Raw genomic sequence first — 12287 nt, forward strand, 5'->3', positions numbered from 1 at the left:
TTATAAATAGGTCTTACTGTGGTTGTTTATCGCAGATCTTGTCCTTTTGAAGTTTGGCACTGGGTCTGGAGGGTCGGAAAAGTGAGACATCTCGAGTCCGGGATCTTCAATTGGGCGATCGTCGCGTATTCGTTTAGTGAATTTCCTATCTCGGATTTCCCTTTCCCAAAACGGAAGTGATCCAACTATGTTGTATATTGTATATCCATGGATGGTATGGCCATCAGTTGTTTCAAACTTTTCAAAATTCTACTTCTACTCCCTACTACATCCTTCTACCATTCACCATGTCCCTCACACTGTCCCTCGATAATCAAAAAACGTGTTACTCAGACAATGAGACAATATCCGGTCACGTCAACCTGCGATGTCCAGCCCCTTCCGATATTCAAGATCACATCCGCGTGGTCTTCGTTGGCCGAGCGAAATGTCGGATACAAAAGGCCAAGAGATCAGCAGCACTGTCCGCGACGTATCGCAGCAAATGTATTCTATTCGAAAAAGAGCGCATCCTTTCACTCCACGACTGCCAAGCACCTTCAAATGGCCTCTTTCAGTGGCCATTTGAATTTCTTTTCCCTTCTCACGTCCAGCCATCAACGAATTCGCCGCGATGGCCCGAAACCACCCCTTTCTATAATGACGCAGGCCATCCGCTGCCACCGACATTCACTAAGAAAGCGGAGGACGACCTAAGACAGTTGGACTGTGTGATCGAATACAAAATATACGCACAAGGATCCAAGATACAACGAGGCTTCCTGGGCAGGAACTCACCATTTCTATCCGAGCCTATCCGATTGAGTTTTATGCCTGCGTCGGCCAAAATGACTCCGCTTGCGAAGGACAGCTTTCCCCGAGCCCATTCGCGACGAGAGGAGCAACTATTCAATATTCGGAGCATGCACCTTCTTCCCGGATATGAAGGTAGAAATCTAAGCGTTCAAGAGAAGTTCCAGTCCTGGCTTTCTCCGGGAAAATTGCCTCACTTCTCATTCAATGTTGCTTTTTCCTACCAGACCCACGTGGTGCAGTCAAGGCCACTCTCGTGTACTTTGGATGTTGATCCTGTAATCGAGAACTCCTCTATCGGGTATCCGCCCCAGATCCTGGTGCAGTCTATCCACGTGGTCGTGACAGGTCAAACTGCCGCCCGAGCTACACCGTCTCTGGTAGGGGTGATGTCTGCTGAGGTGGATGAGCGCATTGAAATCATATCCAGGCCTTCTGTGAACATTCCGGTATCAGGAAGTATGGACCTGGACACGGTGGTTGGGCCCTTTATATTCCGGCATACGGATATATCTTTCCGGACGCTCAATATAAGTAGAACGTATAGGTTATCCGTCTCGATCGTGTTCTTGTGTGCGGGGAAAACTACGGAGTTCAAACTCTCTGATTTGCCTATTGTGGTCATGGCGAGCCAAGACCCTGAGTCGAAGAGAGGACACGAGAACATCTCCGATGATGACTCCCCGCCGTCTTATTCCCCCCGTTCATCATTGTCCACGGGGATTTGTGAGCACACTGGGAGAAACGAACTCGGAGAGAAACAACACCGTTGAGATGTTAAGCTGGGTTGTATTATGGAAAGTTGTGAGCTTAGATGTACAATGTTTCTAGAATTATTATACTTATACGAAATATATGGTTGTATATTTTTCTTAAGGTACGGAGAATGCTCTGAGAGTCTCGACGAGCTCTACTACTGTCGGAAACTACAAGGCCCAGGGAGTGTTATAGCTCCCTATTATTTCTATTAATATTCTAGACCGAATGGACGTACGTTGTTACGTAGATTCATGTTTGAGATGTTTTATGATGCGCATCATAGCAAAACCCTAACTATTGATGTCACATGAGACCTCTGATGCAACTAACTCCGCGGAGGCCAAAGAAGTCGAACTTCAACTTATATAAACCATGGTTAGGGCGCAAATATTACGGAGGAAAATAAAATCCTAAATAATTGACTGTCTTCTTCCAAGGTGGCAGACCCTTGCACATACTCCTTCAGCAAAAGCTGCAAATTACCGACTCTCAGAGATATCATACTTTCCATCGCGCCAAAATGTCACAGCTTATTGATAGCCTTAGCCCGGAAATCATTGCAATAATTGCCCAATATATCGAAAGCAAAGACTTCTTCAACCTTCGTCTAAGTAGTTTATACCTGAGAGACAGTACCTTCGCTCTCTTCCTCAAGCTCTACTTCCGCACGCGGACCCACATGCTAAGCCGACACAGCCTTATGAATCTACTCGACATATCGCATCATCCAATTTTCGGTCCTTCAATACGATCTGTGGTCATCACCACCAATCACTTGACCCCGGATGGACTTTCAGATGAGCCCTATCTCCCAGGCCGAACGGAGCGGAATGTCTCCCCTCCGATTAATAAAAAGAGCTATCGTGAATATTACATACAACAAAATTCCTTCCGACAATCAGGCCTGGACACGACATATTTATCAGAGATACTAGCGAATGCGGTCCACTGTCGAACTCTGGCCCTGGCTGACCACGATCAACCCTGGGGAGCTGCATTTCTACAAAGAGAAACGGGAGTGTACCCAACCTCAAGTATCGAAAAGGAATACAGCAAGATCTACATTCAACAAGTGACCCATGTGATTATTGCCGCTGCAACCGCCAGCGGGGCCTTAATAGAGACATTGGAATTGAATGCTGGACTTGGACGAGCGATGAATCCAAGCGTGCTCAGATTCCCTGAACTTCACCGAATACAACTCCCATGGGCTGGGACACTCACTTCATTGCAGCTTTTGATGGGTCCGGATCATGATGAAGATCAACTTGTTTGGTCTAAGCCTCTCGTCGATTTTATCTTGCTCTTTCCTCGGTTAGAGGTACTTGATCTGTATTTCGATACACGTCTACAGCGAACGGGATTCCAAGCGCTCAGTCGTGCACTGAATCTACCAAATCTTCGAGTTTTACGGCTTGGTGGCTTTGACTGTCTTTCAGATGATCTGGTATTACTTTTCGACATGCACCAAAACACTTTGAGAGAGATTGTCCTGAACAACGTTGGTATTAGTACAAAACCAGAAGGCTCATGGCAGAAGCTGGTGACTATGCTTGGCGACCAGCTTCAAGTTACGAGGTTGGAAATCATCGGATGCAATGTGGATGGTCATTTGATATGTCTCCAAAAGAGTGATATTAGCTTGTCAACGCGATGATATCACAAAAGGAAAGGAAAAGAAGCGGGATGTATCCCGTGGGACCGCCAATGGCTATGGAGCTTATGCTCAGCCATGACTTTATCAAAGAGCTGGCACGAGAGCTGGAATTTGTCAGGGTGCGCACCGGCATACGGCAGACCTCGACAATGGCAATGACATTGAGATCTCCGTAGATGTAAGCACCAGGTGCCGTGCCTCTGCCTACGCTGTCTCATGGGGGCTCAGAAATACAATTCACGACAGGGCGAAACATCGGACCTCTGGGGGACAACCGCATGCAGTCATCTACAAGATAGATAAGCCCAAGACTAAAACACCACCCAACATTCATAGCCTTGGACAGCTTTTGACGACGGCATAAGTCCCGGATCCAACAGGCCGACCTGACCATGCTCGTCTGTTGAAAATTATCCATTTCGTAACAATGTTGATCCTGCTTCGGCTTTGCCTCCAGATTGGGATTTCCGTGCCGTCGAGGTTGCCTATATGATGATATAGAGCATTCCCTTACATTAACACCGTCTCTTTGGGGATTAGTATCCTTAGAAGGCATAATAAGCTAATAATTTCACCCACTAAAGCACTTATTGCTTTAACTTATCCTCCTTTATTAGAACATAATCTTACAGTTCTATAGCCATGATGCATGCTATATGCTACCCTAAGATAAAAATACAACCTGAAGGAGACATAGTATGTCATATGGAATGCTTTATGTAGTATTCCCACTCCCACTTCCGCGCTTTGTAGTATAGTCCGGTCGAATCATCTAGAGCGTATTCGTTAGCCATATCTCTTATGGAGACATCCAACTCTTACCTAAGTAGGTCATACTGTGTCCATTGCAAGGCTGCCATCTTAGGTCTTGTGAAATGTGCGGGGATGGGCTGTTTCCGATGGTATATGTCGGTAGAGTCTCTATAAAAATAGCAAGTAAGCCAACGAATAGAACCTGTGGGCATAGACATACCTCGCTCGGAATTCTTCCTTAATAAGCATTTCCAAATGGTGCACAGTGGCTGAATTGAAGCGACGAATAGTGCGATGATTGCGATAATAGCTTCGACAGAAAGGCTCATTGCGTTGGGAAGCGTGGTGTAGAACCCAGGGGTAGAAGCTTTTAAATCCGAAATGGTTTATGAAATATAGCAGTGTTCGAGTAAATATGTGAAATAGCAGAGAAAAAGAATCTCGATCAAAGTAGTTAAGAGGTAGAAGCCAGAGTACTATACATACATGTAGGTACCCTTACCCTTTTATTCTACGTTGCGGCGTAACTTCACTCCTTAAAATGGGGCAGTCCAGCTCGGTCTCCGAGGGTGCAGGATCTAACTATTCCTGGCAAGACCGACAGCAAATAAAATCAAGGAGTTAAGAAGGCCTGCGCCTACTTGCAAGGAATGAGAACGGAATGAAAATCGGCTATGTAGTGATTGGTTGATATTCTGTTCTAGTTGTCACATTATCCGTTCTGTCTCGGATGTTGTTTTCTTGGCGCCAATTTCAGTATACAGGTGAACGTTGCGCAGCCCAGAAAAATGCATTCCTTTCTAGTTACAGATATAATGTATAATAGTTATGGAGATACGTCCAGCATAATCCAGCCATACAGGTCTATAGTCTGAAAAGTGGTATGGAACTGACTAATCGACAAGCTCATCGAGACCAAAATAGTTTTGACCCTGTCATTTGAAGGTTATCTAACTAATATAGAGACCATGGAAACAAGCTTGAAACCTGTTCAGAGTGTGGGTCAATAGGCACAAAGAGAAGGGGAAGGACGGTGCTGATAATGCGTATGTAGATTGTCTTCGTAGTCCCTATTAACCTCCATGCAGTCATCTACAAGATGATCAACAGACTAAAGCACCACTCAACATTCAATAGCCTTTCCTTTGGCGCCTTTTGACGATGGCACCAGTCCCGGGTCCAACAATCCAACCTGCACAAGCACACCCGCCTGATCCCAATAAAGACTCTGGCGTGTAATCTGACCGGCAGTGAAGCTTGCCACCACAACGACGATGACACTAATGTCTCGATCCGTCGGCGAAACACCAGGCAGCAACCATGGGATCTCAGCAGTATGTTTACAAGCAAATAGCATCTCATCCACGATGCGATCCGCACCCACAGTGCGCGACAAAAGGCGGATGTGCTGATCAACCGGTCCGGCAGGAATATATATATGAGCGAAGAAATCTCTCAGGCTTGAGATATCAGAGCCTGTAATATACATGTCAGTAAATTCCCAAACCAGATTGTAGAGAATAAAGCGAGAAAAGGAAAGACTCACCCCCAGCCTGGGTAGGAATACACCTGACAAAAGCCTCACCAGCCGGACACCCCATCTCACCATAATGGCCATGACCAGTCAACATCTCGACCGCCGACTCAGAACCATGACTATTCTGGTCCCGTTTTCGCGTCTCCAGCTCGCCAGTTACACGGTCCCAGTATTGTTCCCAGACAGTCTCGATATCAATAACGGCCCAGTGACTCCCGACATTGAACGAGCGCCGCAGACACGACAGCGCCCGACTCCACGCTAGCTGCGAGCTGATCTCGTCATCCGCGTTTAGGTCCACATCCACCTCGCCTACTTTCTCTTCGGCGACTTCCCGCTCCGCGAATCCAGCTCTGGAACCCGGGTACGTGTACACGTAGCAACGGTGCTTTTTCTTGTACGTCACGTCGCCTTCGGTGGCACTGAGTTCCATCCATGGCCACAATGCGCAGGTCTGGACTCGTGGGCCTGGGATATGGATTTGGATTGGGAGATATGTTGACTTAGCGGCTGGGCCGAATATCGAACTTGTGTCTGAGCAGCCCGGAGACGAGCAGTCCTCTTTTCCCCTGTAGGTGAATTGGTCTGTTGAAGAGAGGGGGTAGTAGGCTATTAGGGCACATAGGTGTGGGAATGGGTTTGTGTTGCTGGCTATTATGTGGTGTAAGGCGAGGAGGAGGTAGGCTGGTCGGTGATATGCTGAGGTATATGGTTAGCTTGGGTTTTGCTATATCTTGCAGGTCTGAAGTGCCTGCTTCGGATAGTGCAGCATGTATGAAGAGAAGAAGAATAGTCGGATAGAAGACGCACCCACTATCGCATACCGCTCTCCATTCTCGAGTTCGTCTTCTTTCTCGTGCACGATATTCTTCAGCACTTTTGTGTCCTTATCTTCATCCCCGCTGCCAAGAAAGGGGATATAGATCACTTGGAATCCTTCCGCCTGGAAGCGGTGAACTACGTGGGTATCGAACTGCACGGTATCGGAGATCAGGATAAGATGTCGAGGAGATGGCTCTTCATATCGCCAGCTGCATCGTCTGCCGGAGCTCGTGCTCACTGTCCGATGTATTCCGTGCGGATGAGATGCTGCGGAGTTGGGGCCCGTGGTGTCAGCGTCCATATGTGGCGGGCTCCTGCTGGGGCTTTGGGCTCGGCGTCGAGTCAGGCGTTGGAATATGTTGACCATAGCCTGAATGTGGTAGTTGATGGAATGATCTGTAGATTGGGGATTCGGAAGGACATGTACCCCTGTTATTATAGACCGGAATACCTGTTTCCTGTCCGGAAAACTCGGATTGCTGTTCTGGGTATTACATATGTCAAGAGAGAAAATGGATGCCGAGCGGATTGCCAATGCTTAGGGTCTTGGTGTGTGACGTAGTTGATGTTACAATTCCACGATAAGATAGGGTAGGGCTGCACATTTTCACCCGGGCATGCTTGGAAGACGCATCTAGTACGATGTGAGATGACATGTCAACAAAACGCTCCTCTTTCTATGTCTATCCAAAGAAATGATCTGCGCTATAGAAGAATCATCGCAATGCAAGATACCCATCTCACCACCCCGAATGGCATGGTATATTTAACCCCACTTAATCGAAGCTCAACAACCACTCACGATCCTCGCTCACCTTCCCAGACATTTTACCGCTGTCAACAAGATAGCACTTGTAAGCCTCGCGCAGCAGACTTTCCCGCGCAACCTCACAATCCACCCGAATATCCTCCACCAATGCTTCCAGCGAGACATAATCAAACTCAGGCCGGATATAACCCAGGATCAGCAGGTTGAGTTTTGTCTTATAGAAATCCGGCAAGCGATTGAACTTAGTCTGACCCTCCTGTCCCGCAGCGGTGGGCGATGGTTCTGTGAGAGCGGGCATAATATGGATTTCCTGAAGTGAGCAACCGCGTCAGCCCAATACCCCCCAAAACACGAGTTTCAACATTTGACGGCATCTCGTCTAGTTTATATCACATATTACATACCACAGACCGCACGGTGTTCTTATAGAAAGGGTTATAACCGATACTCAACACGGCAGGCAAAACCACCGCAGTAGATGTGCTACCCTCGGATGTCTCATGTTGATATGTTGTCGGATCGAGCGCTACAACGCCGTAGTAGACACCGGTTGTCAGTTCTGGGTGCTTCTCGGAAAGGTCATCGGCGGGGATGTTGGCGGTGGGGATTCCGAGCTGTAGCCATCCGGGAGAGCAAGTCAGTGGAGGGTCTATTGTGCGCGTTGCGCTGTGCGATTATAGCAACGAGGTGTGGCTCCCAGACTCCTAGACGTACATCTTTGCTTCCGCGGCCAAATCCCTTGATCACTGGCCCTGACAGTCGTACCGGATAAGGAGGCTCCGGGCCTGCGTCGGGGCCGGCTACCGGGTCGCGCGGCTTGTCGGAGCGCATGGCGGATTCTGTCGGGTGAGGGTATGGTAAAGCGTGGATATTAACACAGACAAATCTGCTAATAGTATCGTTTCGTTTGTGTGTACAGCTTGTGTGATTTAGCAATGGTTTGGTGTGATGCTGGCGTTGAGTGTCCGAATACGATTAATCCTGGTGGGGGTTATCGCGATAAGGATAGTTACATTGTGCATGGGGAGCCTGAGGTACCAGGCATCAATACACAAGCAACTCCAACGCTTCCAACAGGATACAGGCTTATTCTTTAGTTCTTAGCCTTGTTCGAGTATAGCGACTTCAAAAAGTACATACGTATGTATGTAGTTTGTGAATGGTCCTGCTAGCCAGACTCGACTGTGGGTGGGTCTTGTGATATATTTGAGCTTATACGTCCGCGCAATGCGCGGCAAGGTAAAAAACAAAGAAAAAAGCACTGTTAAATGGTGTACGTATTGGAGTGGTGAAGAAAAGCCAAAAAAAAGCCCGATTTAGGGGAGCTCCTTACACCTCCTGAGACAGGATAAGGCCACGGGACTTGGTAGGGTCGGCTTTCCATGTGAGGTTCCAAGATTGTCTGCAATCCCAAGGTTGGATTAAGCTTATCTTTGTTTAAAATTAGATCCATGGATGGTCTAGGGCTCAACGAGGTCAAAAGTGACCCCACTCAATATCATTGCATTATGCTCATACAGTAACGATCCCGTCCCGGAGATACCATTTTTTGTCCCTTTTGAGCGCCGCAAAAAGAAAATAAAACAAGAAAGCATATCAACAAGCCGGGAATTGGTTCCAGGGATCCAAGCAGCATAACGTATGTACGAGAACATATAACAAATAAAGACCCCGTCCGCGAGTGGTCCGAAGGAAATCAACATCAAAGGGAATCATACAATCCCAGAACCAGGAAATATGTACCGGGTAAAACAGCAGAAGGAAAGAAGAAAAGACGACAGGCCTGATGTTAGGCCTTGCCGAGGGTATGAAAGGGTAATTGAAACAAGATCAGAAAACAAAATCAAAAGAGATCAAATGCATGGCAAGAACTAGAAGATAGCAGATTAGCATGAGACCAACTCTAAAACTCTCGTGATCCTGGTGAGAGACTTACATTCATCACAATGAGCATCGGGATATCAAACACATCGCGTTTCACTGTCCAGCAGTACGCGCAATCGACCTTTCCGTCCTTGAAACCGAGCTGGTTCATGCCAGCCTCGCCAGCAATGCCACCCTTGCGGAGGTGGTTGTTCCACTTTCCGTTATCATCGGACTGTGCAACCTCCATGTCCTCCTTGGTCTTGTATTTGAGCAACTTGCACCGAGTCATGACACTACCACGAGAATCGCCGAATGCGAGACGCGCAAAGTCCTCGTAGAACTCTACGACGCTGTCATCGTCGAGGAGCTCGGCCAAGAATACCGGCTGGGGGCGTCCAGTGCCGGAATTCTCTAAGGTAGAGCCGCGCGGTGTGAAACTACCGCGTGACGTTGTCCCGGACTGGGGTACGGCTGAACCACCAGTGTTGACATTAAGGTTTGTCTCTTTCCCTAGAAGCACGTCTTTCTTCCATCCGGTTAGGATGCTGAACTCCTTGCCTACGGCGGCAATCTCGCCGGTGCGTCGGCAGACGATGGTCGGCGTTCCACATGCATTGATGAAGTCCTCGTACTCCCAGAGCGTTCGCTGGAAGCATTTTTCCATGAAGATGAGGTCATCGCGATTAAGAGTCTTAGTAGTCGCGATAAAAGAGGGTCGAATAGAGGCAAGCGCCTTAGCAATTCGCACGGTCTTCTGCGGCGTAAAGCGACGTTGAATGAAAGCAGTGAGGTTGTGGAAGCCACTTGTGTAAGCATAGGGCTCCTTCACGCTTTCGTAAATCGAAGAAGGATTGCGGTGGCGCCGTTTAGGACCAACCTGCAGATTTGGGTGTTTCAAGATCGATGCTGTCACCTGGCGTTGTCCATTCGGCACCAGGCTGTTGGACTTTGGGGCAGGAGCGATATTGTTGAATGGGCCGTCGTCAAATGCAGCTGTTGGAATGTTCGGGCTTGGGGCCGAGCCAGGACTAGTGAAGCTTGCTGGCCCACTTTCGATGGCAAATGCATGTGGTGCATTTGCTTTCATGTGTTCAGGGAGCATGGTATTTGGGGCATAGACACCGCCGACATTCACATGCTGGCCCGAGGCCGGTCCGGCCGACCATTCATTTAGGAGAGGATCGCCGAACATGAAAGGTTGATTTCCCGGGCTTTCTCCAAATCCAGGAGCTGGTGTGGAGAACTGGGCTGATCCACTTCGGCCGATCGACCCTCGCTGTCCTGCAGAATCAGTAGGAGAGTCACCGGCCGCCCCGGTAGCCATATGCCCAAGCATGCCGAATTCCAGAGCACCGTATCGGTTTTCGAAGTTCATGCTCGATAGATCGAAGTTGAAGAGCGCTGGATCACTGGGATCAAAAAATGGCCCTGCAAAAGGATTTTGGGACTGACTTGTATCCCCAGAGAGAGCAGTACTCGGAGTAGGCTGCTGGTTCACAGTCGATGAAAGACTCGGATTTCGACCATTGGTGCTGCTCTTCATGTTAAAAGTAGGTGAAACGGGTGATTGCGTCGTAAAAGGGCTTTGGCCCATGGACGATTCTTGGTAGGGATTGTAAGATCCTGTCTGCGTCTGGGGCGTAGGGTAAAAGTTGTTATTCGTGGGATTGGTTGGTTGTTGGGGATGTTGTTGGCTGTGTTGCTGGTTGGAGTTGACAGCATTTGTGCCATTTCTAGATATAGGCAGATTATTGCGGAGCGTATTGTTGTATAGATTGGTGTTGCTGCTAACAGCCGGCATCAACGCCCCATCAGGGGCATCATGGAGATACTTGGCCTTTTTGCGAACACCGTCATGGCAAGCATCTTGCAGACCACGTTTGATGCAACGTTGACACGGTCGTTCATCGCCTAAACCCGATATATATTAGTCAGATGCCTAGTAACGGCGAGGGTTAGTCTATCATCATACCGCAAGTCAAATGAGCTCGTTGGCATGCAAAGCAAGCTCGCCGGGCCTTCTTCCGTCGCGGTCGGGAGGGATCCTTGGCATTAGCTGCTTTGCGGTCCGCCTTGCTATCGCCATTAGTTTTGGGCTTTACGTCCATTTGTTCGTGCTCTGTGATATCGGCGGAGTCACGTTCTCCACTGTAGTCCCCCGCAGGAACTGGGGAGCCGTTTTTGGTCTCCATGTTCATTTCGGCATGAATCCCGAGAACGGATGATCTATGGACGCGTCCACAAAAGTGAGGTAAATCGGTGATTCAAACCCCGTAGGCCACTTTCCGTGTCTTCTTGTGTTTATCTAAAGAAACAAAGCGTGGTGGCGACAATACCAATGATACCATGCGCGCTTCGATCTCGGCGGGCGAGCGGATCCACGTGCGAGATACAGCCCAGCTTGTGATAGAGGAAAAAGGAAACGATCGCAAATTGCTAATCGTCCGTGCTGAGACTCGAAATCCACCCAAAATCACCTCGCGAAGGTCGGAGGGGTCTCCAGGTCTTGGTTCCTATAATCGCGCGTTTGCGACTACAGTTGGTGGGGAATCGGAGGCGGAATCACGGCGAGTCGAGTCACGGGTGTAACGGGGGACAATCGACTGAAGATGCGACGGATGTACGATGATCTGACACATTGAAGAATTTCAATGTGGTTTGTAGATGGGGAGAAAAATTGGCGCAAAGCTGACAGCAGAAAAATCCCGCAACGGTTTCGGGGCTGAACTGAGAGTGGAGAGGTGGACGAGTCCGTTCGGTTGCGGGGAAGATATGAAATTCTCTCCAAATGCGAGAGCCGTGCCGATGCAAGGCCGATCGATAAGTTGGGGAAAGAAAGAAAGTCGAGTGGCAATGCAAATATTATTCGCGGGGAAGGTTGAAGAAGAAGTGGATGACTCTGAGAATGGGCTTCTCGGGGTGTTCCCGTGACTAGTGTCTAAGCAACAGTTTTAACACGAACACAGTCCAATTGTAAAGGACTTGTAAAGGACTAAATGAGACTATGACTGACGAGGTTTTTAATATTATTTTTTTAATATTTATTTGACAATTTCTTTTGTGTATTTTAGCACTCTGTTTGGCTCTAAAAAGGCGCAGGGCTGGCTATGTTGTATACTTCGTATGTAAAACAGCCACTATTTTACCTAATTAAGTGGGCTATTTTCTATTTTTTTCTTTTCTTTTTTCTTGCTACCCAACGTAATCCACGTTGGGCATGTTTTAATTTACAAATATATCTCTACTCAAAAGTCCTGAGAGTGTATTGTTCTTCAACTTCTTCAATATGAAAGGACTATGTACATCATACTCACATGCTGACGTTCAGAGCA

At 48.1% G+C, this 12287-nt stretch overlaps 5 protein-coding genes across 5 annotated transcripts; 3 read left to right on the top strand and 2 right to left on the bottom strand.

The window, feature by feature from the left end:
* Nucleotides 1-287: 287 nt before the first annotated feature.
* Nucleotides 288-1565, top strand: N7525_005380 (uncharacterized protein; the record flags this gene model as incomplete). The annotated part of the gene is made up of 1 exon (XM_002564829.2): nt 288-1565. One exon carries the CDS (start codon nt 288-290, stop codon nt 1563-1565), a length of 1278 nt encoding a protein of 425 aa, XP_002564875.2.
* Nucleotides 1566-2071: 506 nt separating this feature from the next.
* N7525_005381 (uncharacterized protein) lies at nt 2072-3208 on the top strand (the record flags this gene model as incomplete). The annotated part of the gene is made up of 1 exon (XM_002564828.1): nt 2072-3208. The coding sequence occupies one exon, from the start codon at nt 2072-2074 to the stop codon at nt 3206-3208; it is 1137 nt and encodes a 378-aa protein (XP_002564874.1).
* A 1876-nt stretch (nt 3209-5084) lies between these two features.
* On the bottom strand, nt 5085-7920 carry fmn1 (riboflavin kinase; the record flags this gene model as incomplete). The annotated part of the gene is made up of 6 exons (XM_061213386.1): nt 5085-5437; nt 5508-6197; nt 6309-6716; nt 7123-7399; nt 7494-7703; nt 7804-7920. 6 exons carry the CDS (start codon nt 7918-7920, stop codon nt 5085-5087), a joined length of 2055 nt encoding a protein of 684 aa, XP_061070407.1.
* Nucleotides 7921-8942: 1022 nt separating this feature from the next.
* Nucleotides 8943-11153, bottom strand: N7525_005383 (Zn(II)2Cys6 transcription factor domain-containing protein; the record flags this gene model as incomplete). The annotated part of the gene is made up of 3 exons (XM_002564824.1): nt 8943-8960; nt 9026-10866; nt 10928-11153. 3 exons carry the CDS (start codon nt 11151-11153, stop codon nt 8943-8945), a joined length of 2085 nt encoding a protein of 694 aa, XP_002564870.1.
* Nucleotides 11154-11301: 148 nt separating this feature from the next.
* Nucleotides 11302-11544, top strand: N7525_005384 (uncharacterized protein; the record flags this gene model as incomplete). Its single annotated transcript, XM_061213387.1, has 1 exon — nt 11302-11544. One exon carries the CDS (start codon nt 11302-11304, stop codon nt 11542-11544), a length of 243 nt encoding a protein of 80 aa, XP_061070408.1.
* Between the last annotated feature and the right edge of the window lie 743 nt (nt 11545-12287).

This window comes from Penicillium rubens (assembly GCF_028828025.1).
Source record: "Penicillium rubens strain IBT 27055 chromosome Unknown utg000002l_segment0_segment0, whole genome shotgun sequence".
In the NCBI taxonomy this organism is placed as follows: domain Eukaryota; kingdom Fungi; phylum Ascomycota; class Eurotiomycetes; order Eurotiales; family Aspergillaceae; genus Penicillium; species Penicillium rubens.